Source organism: Meriones unguiculatus, chromosome 8, assembly GCF_030254825.1.
Source record: "Meriones unguiculatus strain TT.TT164.6M chromosome 8, Bangor_MerUng_6.1, whole genome shotgun sequence".
NCBI lineage: Eukaryota > Metazoa > Chordata > Mammalia > Rodentia > Muridae > Meriones > Meriones unguiculatus.
In genome coordinates, this window is record NC_083356.1 from 20,805,842 (window position 1) to 20,821,210 (window position 15,369).

A 15,369-nucleotide genomic window follows, 5' to 3' on the forward strand; every position below is an offset into this window, starting at 1 on the left:
AGGCTTTATACTTTTGGCCCTCATATTCAGAGCTATGGACCACCTCAAATTAGGTTTTACAGATGGTATATAATTGAAGGTCCATGCATTTATGTATGGTTACCTAGTTGCTCTAGCACTCTTCCCTCTCCTGCTTTTGTTGTTGTTGAGAAGTGGTTTTACTACGTAGCTCAGGCTGACTTCACACTCACTACCCTCCTGCCTCAGCTTCTTGAGTTCTGGCATTATAGATACAAACCACTACATTTTGCTTTCTTTTCTCTTATTGAATCACTTAGTCTTTTGGTAAATTTTTTTCCAATGTGAAGTCTTATACTTCAGTTCAATAACAGTACAATTACCAGAGGCACAAGGTCAGTATCAAAGCAGTGTGTTGGACAATGAGACTAACTTCTTAGACAAAGAAGTATTACTATGGTGGTCTGAATGAGACTAGACCCCACAGACTCATATATTTAAATGCTTAGTTACCCAGAAGTGGAACTTTTGAAAGAATTAAAAGGATTAGGAGATGTGGCCTTGTTGGAGAAAGCCACTGGGCTTTTGAAACAGGCCCAGTGTCTGTCTGTCACTCCCTACCTTCTCTCTGTCTCCCTATCTGTTTTTCTTTCTCTCTGCCTACAGATCAGGACGTGCATCTCTCAGCTAGTCCCTCAGTGCCATGAGTGCCACCACACATCCCAGAATGATGATGACAGAATAACCTCTGAAATTGTAAGCAAGCCCCCAGTTAAATGCTTTCTCCTTTGTTGTAGGAGTTGACTTCGTCATGATGTCTCTTCTCAGCAATAGATCAGTGACTAAGACAATTACTTTTTGCGTTTCTCAGTGGTGGGAATTGTTAGGTTTGAAACCGAGGACAAATGTCTGAGGTGCCTATTCAACATGTCAAAGTGGACCAAGCTGCCATTTTGTACTTTTGGCCTCCTGGCTACTCCACATTCGTTCCCCTTTCTTTTCTCTTCCTTCCTCTCCCTCTCTCCACATGGCCCAGCTCAGTCTGGTCACATCCACTTTGGACTCTCCCAGATATCCCAGTCTCTGCTTATGCTCTCCCTTTTATTTACAAAAAAACTTTCTCTTCCATCATACCTAGGAGCAGTCACGTCATTTCCTTTCCTTTTTATTTCTTTTTTTTTTCATTCAGGAATAAACCCAGAAGCCTTCTATATTCTTAGCTTATGTTCTATCCCCAAGCTATGTTCCAGCCTAGGAAGCAAATTTAGACAAACACAAATTTCAGTAAAATAGCCATTTAAGATTGCTTTAACATTTCTTCTTAACGAGAGGAGAGAAGCTCCTGGAACATACAAGATCCAAGAGGCTCTTTCCCAACATCATGTAAGTAAAAACTACTGTACAAAACACTCTTACATGCAAGCTGCCGAGGGAGCTCCAGAGATGCAAGTTTCATGAGCTGTCACCAGGCTTGATGCAGGGGCCAGTGAGTCACCCATGCTCTTGTAAACAACCCTAACAAACTCAGTGGTTCACTAAGCAAAACTTGAGTGGGAACATGTACTTGGCCTGTTGCTGGTGCCCTATCTGTGGTAAACAGATGTTTGCTCACATCTCCCCAGGAAGTCACAACAACAAACTCACTGAGTACTCCCCTCCACCAGCTACAATTTACCTATAACTTGCATGGTAATCATACTGTGTGCTTATAATGAAAATATTGATTCCAGAATCCCAATTCACCTTCCAGGATGATTGATATTGATATTGATTCCAGAATCCCAATTCACCTTCATTTAAAAAAAGAAAAAAGAAAAGATAAAAGGCATGCATGGAGCTGTAAAAACAGGACCACGAGGACTAGAGTGTGGATCCCAGATAAAGCTGTTGTAATCCCAGCATGCCTACTGCAAAATGAAAGGCAGAGACAAGAAGTGTGCCGGCCAGCAAGCCTGGCATTCTCAGTAGTAAACAGTATTTCTCAAACAAGTTAGTAGTCAGGGATTAACCTTGGAGGTTGTCCTCTGACCTCTACACATATCCTGTGGCATGCCTGTATACACACATACACGTATGCAAAGTGCAAATAAAAATTACAAACACTCACACATTTATAGCAGAATATGAAATTGTATAACCAATTTAGAAGACAGTTTGTCAGTTCCTAAAAAGGCTAAATATAAGCCATGCAACTAATAATTCTACTTCTAGATATATAATTAAAAGAAAATATGTTTTTAAATAAAAACTTGTATACAAATGTTCACTGCAACATTATTCATAATAGTAAAGAAGTGGGAATAATCCAAATGTCTATCATTGGATTACTATATAAAGATGTTGTGTGTGTAAACTATTCAAGGAATAAATACTAATAATATGCCTTAATATGTAAGATTACTAAAAACATTATACCAAATTAAAGAAGTTTCACACAGAAAAAAAATAAGACCTATGTATATAAAATATCCAGAACACACAACAGCATGTAGGTAGAAAGTTGATTAATGATTGCCTGAGGCCAGAATGGGGAGTGATGGCTAATGGAACCAGAATTTCTTTTGAGAGTAATGAAAATATTTTGAAAGTGTAGTAATTATTTGTCTTGGTTATTTTTTTTTTCACTGTGCTTTCTTTCTTTTTAGAATTTTGTTATTTAATGTCCTGGTTAATTTAACTGTCAACTTCACACAACCTATAATCACCTGGAAAGAGATTCTTAATTGGGGAAATGCTTGAATCAGATTTGTCTCTGAGTTTGTCTGTCTGTGACTGTCTTGATCGTTAACTGATGTCCACTGTGGGAGCATCATTTACTAGGCAGGAGGTCCCAAAAGAAAGCTAGCTGGGCATAAACCTGCCTGCCAGACAGCAAACAGCATCCTCCACAGCTCCCGCCCTGCTTCTTTGGCTTTGGTTGGAAGCAATGCTATGTAGAATAGCAAGCAGGCCTACTTTCAGGATTCTGCCTGAATTCCTTCAACGATGGGTAGTGAATTGGAATTGTAAGCTAGAATGTTTTATCACAGCAAGAGAAATGAAACGGAAAGCGGCTGTTTAATTCTGTGAACACAGTAAAGATAGCTAACCTAATAATTTAAATTGGGTGAACTTTGTACATGTGTCTGTGCACTGGCACTGAATGAAAACTGAACTCAGGGCTTTCTTTACACACGCTAAATACGTGCTTTTCCACTAACTACAGCCCCAACAAATGGATGAACTTAATGGCTTATAAACTAAGACTTCAATAAAGCTGCTTGAAAAGTAAAGAAAGACACCCAAGATAATTCTTGCTTCTGCTACAGTCTAAAATAGTCCCCATAGTTCTACACTTGCGGCCTGGCTCCATCTGTTCCTGCAGGCCAAGAATACCCAAAACAAGCCACGCAGAGGTGCATGCTTATAATCCCAGCACTTGGGAGGCAGAGGCAGGTGAATCTCTGTAAGTTCAAGGCCAGGTTGGTCTACAAAGTGAGTCCAGGACAGCCAAGGCTACACAGAGAAACCCTGTCTTGGAAAAAAAAAAAGAAAAAGAAAAAGAAAGAATGCCCAAAACACCACATGTTCCTGCCCTCCTTCCCTCCCTCTGTGCTCTGTTTCTATCCCTGTCTCTATCTCTACTGAAGCCCTAAATGCCTTCCTGAAGGCACCCCAATATTTCAAAATCAAACCCCACACATTTTGAGTTAAAGAAAACAGGACAGGACTACAGCTCAGTGGCAGCCACTTGACACAAAAGGCCTGGGTTCAATTCCAGAATCACAGAAAGGAGACAAACAACCCAAACTATGGTATTAACAACAATAACAACAGCTACAACAAATTCATCTTCTGTTACTTCGTACCATCCAATACATCCTCCTCTCCACTTTCATCTCAACTGCTTCCATCCCACTCCTCCTGAACATGTTTCTGTACGTTCCCCAATTCCTTAGACGCATCATTATCTCCTGATTTCAAGACCCATGAAGCCTTGTTATAATTTGCTAACGCAGACTCCGTCTAAGGCAGAGATATCCAAGCTTATAAAAAGCAAGACATTTTTCTGAAGGTGTCTGAACTTTTTAAAAGATAAATGCTAACATGTATTACTGTCCAAATCATCTTGCATAGCTGTCATTAATGATAAACAAAGCTACAGATCACTGTACTCCCTGTAGAAAAAGACTAAATGTACCTGTTGACATCAATAATGATTAAGAACATCACAGCTTATACGTAGGCTTCATTCAGTCAGTATTTTTTACATTTATTTATTTTTCTTTTGTGACAGGGTCTCATGCAACCCTGGTTGGCCAGGTTGGCCAGAGATCACTATATAGACGAGAATAACTGGTGAACAAAAGGTACTCCTGCTCTACTCTCAAATGCTGAGGTTACAAACATGTGGCAACACATCTGGTTTTCCTCCCTCCCTTCCTTCCTCTCCCTCTCCAGCTCCTGCTCCCCTCTTTTTCTTTTTGAGAGTCAGTCTCACTATGTAGCCCTGGCTGATCTGGAACTCTCTCTCTATGCAGATCAGGCTGGTCCTGAATTCAGAGATCCACCTGCCTTTGCTCTCAAACACTGGTCTACGCCACCACACATGAGGCTAAACGCTTTTAGTAACTTATAGCAAATAGTGAGATAGAAAGCTACTTAAATCTATACCTGTAAACTTTTAGTTTTATTTTCATGGTTTTATTATAATTGTTTAAACAAACAAAAAAAAACCTACAGAGAATACTATCACAGACATAACTACTCAGTGCTATGGTGATTTTTACTATATTCACTTTAGACTTCACTCAAAGAAATCAACATTCTAAACTACAAATACACATTTTACAACCACTAAGCTGACACCAACTCATTTAGCATATCAACCTAACTTGCACTAAACTTAAATAAGAAATGGAGATCAGGCCTGGTGGCACTGGCCTATGACCATGCACTTGGGAGTCTGAAGGAGGAGAATTACTGAGGCAGGAGAATTGCAAATTCAAGGCCTGACTGGCTAACTGTGAATGTTTGAAAACAAAAAGTACAAAAAGGTCTGGGCACATATTGCAGTGATAGAGTGCTTGTCTGTAATGCACGAGGCCCATGCTTCCAATCCCCAGTGTGAGAGATGGACAAAAATATCATTTAGAAAAAAAATAGTCATGGAGTTGAAAATGATCATCATAATTTGTTCTTTATTAAAAAAAACATAAAGGAGGAACTACACATGGTAACACGGACCTTTAATCCTAGCAGGAAGCAGAGGCAGGTGTTCAAGGCCAGCCTGTTCTACATAGTGAAATAAATAGCCATATGGTGGTGACACATACTTTCAATCCCAGCACTTAGGAGGCAAGAGAATTTCTGTGAGGCCAGCCTGATATACAGAATGAGTTCCAGACCATCCAGGGCTACACAGAGAAACTCTACCTTGAAAATCCAAATAAATGAGTGACTGAGTGAGTGACTGAGTGAGTGAGTGAATGGGAAGGAAGGGAAGAAGAGGAGAAAAGAATAGAGAAAAGAGAAATATAGGGCCGGTGAGGTGGTTCATCTAGTAAAGGCATTTGCCACCTAGCCTGCTGACCTGAGTTCCATCCCTGGAACCTACATGGTTGAAGGACAGAGATGATTCTGGCAAGTTGTCCTCTGACCTCCACAGACACACAGACACACATACACACAGACACATGCACGCGCGTGCACACACACACACATAGAATCTGGAAGACTACCCCAGAAAGGTGGTAGCGTTCCCTTCATGCCTCACATTAGGATCTACATTGAAAGCTCAAGACCCAAAGGAAATTGACATGCAGCCCAGACTGAGTCAGTTATTCTCCCTTACTCCCTGTTTTTCTCAAACAGTCATCCTAAGTTCCCCAGGTTAACCCTGAATTTACAATTCCCCTGTTTCAGCCTGAGTGCTGGGATTATGCTTATGTGCTACCATGTAGGACTCAGATTCTCTTTCTTTGGAAATTCTCTTTCTTTGTATTTGTGAAAATACAAATATTTTAGTCTATCTCCTCCATCAAGACTAGTCAAAGCAAACTGTAAAGTAAAATGGGGATTTCATTTTCCTTCTCATAATCTACCACTTATTCTGGAAATCCAGTCTCTTGTCCCTCTTCTTCAATCTGGCATCTAGCACTCTAATCGCTGCACAGCTGATTAAAGGCAGCCTTGCACATCTTGCCAGTCTTCTCACTGAGAGAAAGTAATGTTGCCCTTGCCCTTTGGATCTAGAGTTGTTCTTTAACTTGACAGAACAGGGTGGACTTCTGAGGCTGAGCCTCAAGATATCTGTGGCTTCTGCATTCTTGGAACATACCCTGGTGGATCCCAGCCACCCCATGGCCAGTAGAAAGGTCACATGGAGATGCACCTCAATGCTTAGTCAACAGCCTCAAACTGAGCTCCCAGCTGGCAGCTGACACTGGCTGCCAGCCATGCGTTGAGTTGTTCTGGACATTTCTGAACAACTGGGCTCCAGTTGATTGCAGAGGCAGCCAGTATAATACTGGAGCAGGAGAAGCGCTTTACTGTGCTTAGCCAACCACCAAGCCATTAAAGACAGCACAAGACTGTTGTACTGGAGTTTTAAAATATGTAAAGAAACTTCATTTTTTTAAAAATAAAAAATTAAGAGTTACAAAAAAATTGCAAAGACAGGGCATTTCTATATTTACCCTGAACCAGTCTACTGGTTCTACTGTCACCCTGGTACTAACCTTGTCCATGTGTCACAATTAAAGAACCATAATGACACATTATCATTTACTAAAGTGCATATTCCACTGAGATCTCATTAGTATTCACACACGTCCCTGGACCCCACTTAGGATAGCACACTGCACGGAGTCATTGTGTCTCCTTACACTCCTCTTGGCTATTTCTTAACTGCAGTCAGGTAGTTTGTAGAACACCCTCACAATGGCATCTTTCTTGTATTTTTCTGAGTAGCGCAGGACAAAATGTTTAAGGAAGAAGGTGCCACTTCATATTACCTCAGGCACATACTGGAAACATGACACCACTGACGATGAAATTGACCGTCTAGCTGAAGGGGGGGTTGCTAGGTTTGCTAGGTTTCTCTGCTATGTGAAGCCACAGTCAGGCAGTGGGAAGTTAGTATTCATATCCCTTGGAGTAGACTAGTGAGATAAAAAGTAGAGTTGAGAATCTTGTGCTCAGAAGACTGAACTGATTTAGTACACTCAAACCTGCTTATCACCTTCTGTCATATTTTACTATGTGCTACACAAGGTTCATCTACTTGTAACACTGTTCTGCCTCTACCCACTTCCACACTAAACAGTAAAACAGAATCCTTTTACTCTTCCTCCAAAGCCCAGCATTCACTCTTCACTGTGTAGCTTCCTTCTAGGAAGAATTCAGTGCTTTACGGTAGATACACATTTAAAAACAGTACCACGGCCCAGGCATGACTCTCAGGTAGACTGAAGTTCCCAGTATGCGAACACTATGTCTTACATAACTTGACTCTCCTATTGCTAGGACACAGTAAATAGTAAGTAACCAACAAGTGTTTTTCCAACCTAATTACCTTGATGCCTCTGAAAGTAAACCATTTTTATACTATCTCAATAAAAGAAAGAAAGGATAATACCAAATAGTTAAGGTCTACACAGCTATAGATCTACGAGAGGTAAACCTCTCTGTTAATACACAGTTTACTCTGTGGTAGGTGGGCAAGGCATTAGAGAAAAGATCATTGCATTCAATGAGTGAGAGCTGCTATGACAGCTCAAATGTATTTCAGGTCAACAGGCACATAAATGTCAAATGAAGTAGGTCACATGAGCCTCTAAGGAAATGTGGAATCAAGTGCATACCTCCTACCTTTACATTTTCCGCTGTGCCATTAAAGGCTTTAAAGAGCACAATTCTCATTCTGAACCTCTGCAAGTGAGACTGACTCGTGGTAGCTGTGTTAGATGTATCCCGTGTTCTCTCTTGTATACAGCACAGAAATTCCCTAAGAAATTGTTCTGGGAAAAATGGAAGGAATATTCCCTGTGCCTCTGGAAGGCTTCTAGAGTTTTACTATGACAACTCTGTTGATGTGTATGCCTTTAGTATTTATAATAGACATTTTCACTCAAACAGCTAAATTCACTAAAATTCCAAGACTGTTGCTGGCCATATAAAACTGCATTCCTGTCACCATTTATGGTGAAGATGGGCATCAGTCATTAACTAATGTGAAACTAGCATTCTTGTTTCCACTTACAACACTAGCACACCTATCGCTAAATAACAAATCACAATTCAATGCACAACTCTGTGTGTCAGCACCCAGGACAGTTCCTGGAACACAACAGTGATCAATAAATATTTGCTGAATTAATGGACCCATGGAAGAAGAAGAAAAAAAAAGATAAAAGTAAAAATAAGCAAAAAGACGGGGGCAGTATATACCTGTAATTCTATCATTTAGAGGCTGGGGCAGAAAAGTGAGTTCGAGGCCAGCCCAAACTGCAGTGAGTTTAAATAGCAAAATGGTTCCTCCAAAAAGAAAGAAAGAAAAAAAGGTGTGGGGGATGGGTGGGAGGTGGCAGGCAATGTTGACCCACACCTTTAATCCCAACACTCAGGAGGCAGAGGCAGGCAAATCTCTGAGTTGGAGGCCAGCCTGAGCCTACAAATCTATTTCCAGGACAACTAGAGCTATACAGAGAAACCCTGTCTCAATAAACAGACAAACAGGAAAAACAAAAAACAAAACCCCAAGGTAATAATAAGGTGAGTAAGATATATCTGCAGGTAAATGTGCTTTTTGTGTAAACCTGGTGATCTGAGTTTAAGCTCCAGAAACCAATAAGAAAGCAAACTACATAAAGTGCTCTGACCTCCACAAGCATATGGTAGCATGTGTGTTCACATACACATCATGCAATAATAATAATAAATTTTTAAAAATTAAAAAATAGAGCAGCAAGCAACAATGGAAAGAACACATTTACATAATTTAAGAATTATCTATGATTTACGTAGTAGAATTTTGGTAGCTAATGTCTGCTTCATTTCTTTTTGGCAGAGAAAAAAGTCTTCCTAAACTCAAGCAATCAGAATCTACAGTTCCCAACTCTGAACGAATACATAATCTCTAATCCTCTCTGAATAGAAGCATTCTCTCCAGGAAAAAGCCTGGAAAACATACACCATTCTAGAGACTCTTCATGAGAACAATCATGTTCCAAGAGGCTGTCCTTCCCCAGGCCACCCTAAAGCAGCTTTGTTTTCTATCTGCATCCTCCAGGTATCTTGTCAATGTATTGGCCAGCATACTTGCATTTAATATTCTTAACATCTGCTCCATAATTTCACCTCCAAACCTTTCCCTTCAGGAAAAAAATTTGTTATTTCAAGTCCTCAATTATGGATTCCACTCTCTAGATCAGTGACTCCATTTCCAGGACAACACAAAAAAAGCTAAACACTCTGCCTCTCCACATCCCTGCCAGGCAGGAGCAGGACCTGGCCTGAGCTCAGATACCATGGTACACTGACCCCTAACTTCCATCAAGCTCACAAATCTGACGCTCTTTTCTATTTTCATCTGTTCTTCTACTCATTCTTTTCCCCTTTTCTCAAGCAAGCACAGCCTTCTCCAGTCTTAGAAAGAGACAAAGAAGGTTTTGAGTTGGTAGCATACACCTTTAATCCTAGCAATCAAAGGTGATCTGAATTTGAGGCTAACCTGGTCTATAGAACAAGTTCCACGACAAACAAACAGAAACTTATAAGCTTTAAAAAAGTTTTGTTACAGAAATTTTATGTATGAATGAAGTAAACGCAAACAAACCTCTATCTACATAGCTATCCTCAAGTTCCCCCCCCATCCCCCCCCAAGACAGGGTTTCTCTGTGTCCTTGTCTGTACTGGAATCGCTTTGTTTGAGACCAGGCTTGGCCTCGAATTCACTGAGATCCGCCTGTCTCTGCCTCCTGATTGCTGCTTTAAGACAATCATAGTCTGCTATTTTTGTCTCATCTCTACTTCGGCTCATTTGTAACCATATTCAGTAACTATCACTTTACAATTTTGTTGGATAAAATTGATTTGTATTTTTATTATCATTGTAAATTACAGCCCTATCAAACAGCATTTCCATCATCTCTCGTAGGTTTTCTCATGCCTTTTCCCTTTATCTAGTCTTCTGTTGTTGTTTTAATAGATGGGTTCCTGCTAGGCTGACCTCCAACTCCTGGACTCAAGTAATCAGCCTCTTTAGCGCTGGGACTATGGGGGGTACTGCAGCCACCTTCTACAGTGGCCCTATCACTACCTTTGTTTGTGTTCTGAGTCAAGGTCTTACAATGTGGTTGAGACTGACGTGGAACTTCTATGTAGTCCAGGCTGGCCTCCAACTCACAGTCCGACCTCAGCCTCCCAAATACTGGGATTACACAGGAACATGGGCTTTCCTCTCAGCTGACAGCTGTAATTCAGGGTCCCATCCCTCTCCTACCTCTCTCCAGCAGTCTCTGGGTGGTTAGGCTGGTCTTAAACACTCACATCTCGCTCCTCCCAGGGAACAGCTGTGGATGGCTGCCCAGTTCAGAGAACAGGTCCACATGTGGCCTTTGAGGAGCACAGTCTCTACACTCCTCTTTAATCTGCTATCACACCGGGCCACCTGGGCATCTGATAGTTCCTGAAACAGGCTAGGGGCCTCTATAGCCCTTTCTTCTGTCTAGAACACTATTCTCCTCACTTTTCGCGTAGCTGGCCTCCTGGTCCTTTTTAGCTAAGATTTGTCTCAGAGGCCTTCCTCCACAGTCTAAGCTCTTCTTCCTCATCGCCTTTTAATCTATGCTTTATTTTTCATTCTTCACAGTACTTACAGTGGTGTATAATTAATCTTTATATTTATTTGTCTCTCTTTAAAATGTGGCCATCTTGAGAATAACCACTCTCTGTTATATCACCTTATAACAAAATGTTTAAGAATTATTTATTGAGGGTAAGAAAGATGGCTCAGAGACTAAGAGTGCTCACTGCTCTTGCTGAGGACTCAGGACTGGCTCCCAGAACCCACATGGTAGTGCACAACCATCCATAATTCCAGTTCCCAGAAGTCCTATCCACTCTTACCTGCTTCTGTACCAGGTACACTAGTGGTGCACATATGTACATGCAGGTAAAACATTACAAAGACTATTATTGAAAAAAGAAATACTTAGCTCACAACCACATTTTATGGAAAATGTTCCACTTATCCTCAAAGCCTGCTTTCTATTCACAGATATCCATAAATTAACATAAAGTCTTATATTAACCAAAAATCATGACAAATATAAGATTTTATACAAAAATGTAAGACAGGGAGGTAAAAAAATGTTTTTTAATTAAAAAGACTGATATGATGAAGTTAAAATACAAATTTTCTTTTTGTTTGTTGCATGGACTTGTTATATATTCTATTCACTGGATAGATTGCTATTCACTGGAGAGCCCAGGCTGGCCTTAAACTCAAGGCAATCCTCCTGTCTCAGCATCCCAAATAGATTAAAAGCATGTGTCACTGTGCCCAGCTGTGTTCTCTCATTTTTAGTCTAACTGATTTTGAACTTATATAGTAACTAAAACACAAGAAAGCCAATGTTTCCTTCCATCCCACAAAACAAAATTTTTATATACTTCTTATAAACTTCTGGTTTGTATAAATTTTCACAAGGATATACAACTCTCATTTATATAATTCCCAATGCAACACTAGTACTCTAAGAATAGATAACAACCATTGCCTAGTCTTAGGAAGCTGAGGCTTGAGGATCACACATTCAAGGCTTGCTAGGCTTCCAAGTAAGTCCATAGACAGCCTCGGTGACTTAGCCTGACCCTGTCTCAGAATAAAAATTTTAAAAGAGACAGGAGTATAGCTCAGAATTGCAGCACTTGCCTAGCATGAGCCAGGCTTTGGGTTTAATCCAGGGTAACACGAACACACAAACACACACACCACACACTCAACTTAGTAAAATTTACATCATCATGTCGCATAATGAAGAAGTAAACTGAGAAGAAGGAGCTCATTAATCTAATTTCTAAATTCACCTACAACAGAACACCCGCTCAGCCCATCTCTAGCCAATGCTGCTCAGTCTCTCCCGCAGCTGTTCCTCCGTTGAGTCATGTACTGACCTGGGAGCTGCTTTCTTCCTCTACTTCTCCCTCATTGGTTTGCATGGGAACAGACTGTGCAAAACTCTGCAGACGCTCACAAACACTGCCTGGAAAGTAAACAGAAAACATGCGTAAGGACTTCAAGGCAAAAGTTTGCTTTTCCAAATACAAAGACAAAAATCTGTCACGGGCTATTCATAGACTAATACAATAAAAGCAGCACTATTTCCTCTAATAATAAGACTGAGACCCGTGCCACTGTAGACCACCTAGATCAATTCCCAGAACCCACATGCTTTCCCCCAAAAGTTGTCTTCTGACCTCTACATACAAATCATGTGGTATGTGCATACAATCAATCAATAAATGTAAAAAAAAAATTACAGACTATGCATCAAGAAGTCTGTTAAAATGCCATACATTACGAAGGCTGAGGGACTGTTTCTGACATGAACTCAGTGGCTGGCTCTTTGACCTATCCCCCTCCCCTGAGGGAGGAGCAGCCTTGCTAGGCCACAGAGGAGGACAATGCAGCCAGTCCTGATGAGACCTGATAAGCTAGGGTCAGATGGAAGGGGAGGAGGACCTCCCCTACCAGAGGACTTAGAGAGGGGCAGGGAGGAGATGAGGAAGGGAGGATGGGATTGGGAGGGATTGAGGGAGGGGGCTACGGCTGGGATACAAAGTAAATAACCTGTGATTAATATTAAAAAAAATTAAAATTATTAAAAAAAAAAGAAGGCTGGAGGTGCCAGACATGGTGGTGTACACCTTTAATCCCAGCATTTGGAAGGCAGAGGCAGGTGGATTTAGATGAGTTTAAAGCAAGCCTGGTTTATGCAGTAAGTTCCAGGCCAGCTAGTGCTATGTAGAGAACACTTGTCTGGTATGCAAAATTTGCCCTGGGTTTCATGACCAGCATTGAGAAAACAAAACCAAACATAGTGTTAAACTTTCAAACTCAAACTTTTTAATGTTTTATTTATGTACTTTTATGTGCACGAGTGCTTTGCCTGCATGCATGTCTATGTGCTGCATGTGTGCCTAGTGTCTTCCAGGCCCAGAAGAGGGTGTGAGTTATTTATGAACATTATGAACTGTTATGCATGTGCTGGGTTCCCTGTACGAGCAGGAAGTGATCAGAACTACTGAGTCATTTGCTCAAGCTCTTCAAAGCTTTTTTTTTTTTTTTTTTTTTTAATTTTTGCAATTTTCTTCAAAACTCTGTATCATTCATCCTGGCTCCATTTCTCCTCCTAAAAAGTCTTTTTTTATTTTTTTTTAAACCTAGATTTCCCAAATGAAAGAATAAATGCAATATTTGTTTTAAAATACAGCTTATATTATATTTTAATGACTAATAATTAGTCAAACCAACTGAGGGAACCATTGTGGGTGACCGTCACAATGCATACTACAAGTAACCAAAACAGTGACCACTACAACTGATGGACATGGCAGTGGCAATGTGATCATGGCTGATCACATCACTGGTCAACACAGTGATCATCACAGTGAACACTACCACTGACCACCACAGTTACGACAGTGACCACACCAATAATCACCACGGTGACCAGTTAACCGTAACAGTGAACACTACATAAGGCCACCACAGTGACCACACAATAGTTACTATCATGGCTGACTATCTTAATTAGGGTTTTATTTGGCAATTTTCCCCCCGAGACAGGGTTTCCCTGTGTAGCCTTGGCTGTCCTAATCACCACTTCTTCAGGTACAGATATTCTATTGTACCCTTTTTGGATTCTCCTACTTTATCCACTTTTTTTTTTTTCTAAACCTCTTGTTGTAGCCTGATTTGTTTGTCTCTAACAGTTAGCCCTTCTCTGTCAGTCACTGCTCCTGCCTTTCTTTTTTTTTTTTTTATACAGGATTCTGCCTGCAAGCCATCAAGTGGTTTACTGGGAATTGAACTAAGGACCTTTGGAAGAGCAGCTAGCGCTCTTAACCTCTGAGCCATCTCTCCAGGCCCCTGTTCCTGCCTTTCAATGACTCCTCTTCCCTGTCCCCAGAAACGAACACTCACCTGTCTTCTGCCCTACCTACTACCCCCTACTTTCAAGGCTTTAACCCCAACTTTTGCCTCTATACTTACTTCTTAATCCCTTACCTCTTCACAAGCTCTTGCCCATTCCTCACAGCCCAATTAAGTCTTGTCTTGTTAGAGTAGAAATGTTTAAAGCAGAACAAGAAAGGACACTGAACTACCTAGCAGCTGGCAACAGCAGGCTACCTTACTGTTCCTAAGCATGAATGGGCACAGAGCAGAGGCAAACCTGCCGAGATAGCTGTAGCTTTAACCACAGAATCAAACACTAATGCTTATTATGTGTGACCTTGAAGAAATTACTGCTCTTCTCAGGCTTGTGTCCCTAAGGAAACTTGGAGAGAATCATTTTTCTGAGGATCAGTGACAAGACATTTGCACTTGGCACATAATGTTGATGGCCTACTCAGAAAGCCCCTCTACTCTGAATTTCTACTTTGCTATCGGCTCACACTCACAGTCATCTCTTGGCCCTTTCCCTGTGACTGTGCACCTGGAGAAGGTGGCTTTCACCTTCACTTCTAGCTGCTCTCTGCCCTAGAGCAGGCACAGCAGCTTGCCTGAGAGATCAGAAAGCCAAGTGATGGTGAACTCAACACTTTTCTCTTCAGGATGCTCAAGAAGCAGGCACTCTCCTTGGTTCTTCATAAATATGGGACATCTTCACAATTCCTCACAAAAGGTAAAGTCAACCAAGTCCTTTTTTCTTTAAAACTATGTAGCTGAGGCTGGTCTTGAACTCCTGATCCTCTTGCCTTCATCTCCCAAATGCTGGGACTACAGGCATAGACCTACACGCTGACCAAGTCTGCAGAGTTCTGAGGTCTAGTGCTTAGAAATTCACTACTTTGTATATAGTTTAGTGACAGAGCATCACCATGGTCCCTTTATAAAACCCTCTTTTATTGCATTCTCCATTAGGGTAAAAGCAGTGACATTTCTGTGCCTCAACACCACCAACCTCTGGTGTACTGAACTAAAATATTTTTTATTATTTTTATTATTTTTTTTTTGTCTGGTGTCCTTAGGGGTCAGGAGAGGGCATCAGGTCCACTGGGACTGGAGTTACAGATGATTATAAATGGTCACCTGAGTACTGAGAATCAAACCTGGGTCCTCTGCAAAAACAACAAATGTTCTTAACCACTGAGCCAAGTTCCCAGCCCTGAGACTAAAATCTTGATAAAAGGACATAAAGT

At 41.0% G+C, this 15,369-nt stretch overlaps 1 protein-coding gene across 5 annotated transcripts in view; it reads right to left on the reverse strand.

The window, feature by feature from the left end:
• The window catches only part of Tnrc6b (trinucleotide repeat containing adaptor 6B), a 231,665-nt gene that overhangs the window by 167,554 nt on the left and 48,742 nt on the right, over positions 1-15,369 (reverse strand). For all 5 annotated transcript variants that reach the window (XM_060389007.1, XM_060389005.1, XM_060389009.1 and 2 more), the window contains one exon: positions 12,118-12,206. In XM_060389007.1, coding sequence (XP_060244990.1) covers positions 12,118-12,162 — 45 coding nt within the window. In that variant the 5' untranslated portion in view covers positions 12,163-12,206. Of the gene's footprint in view, positions 1-12,117; positions 12,207-15,369 lie in introns of those variants that run through there.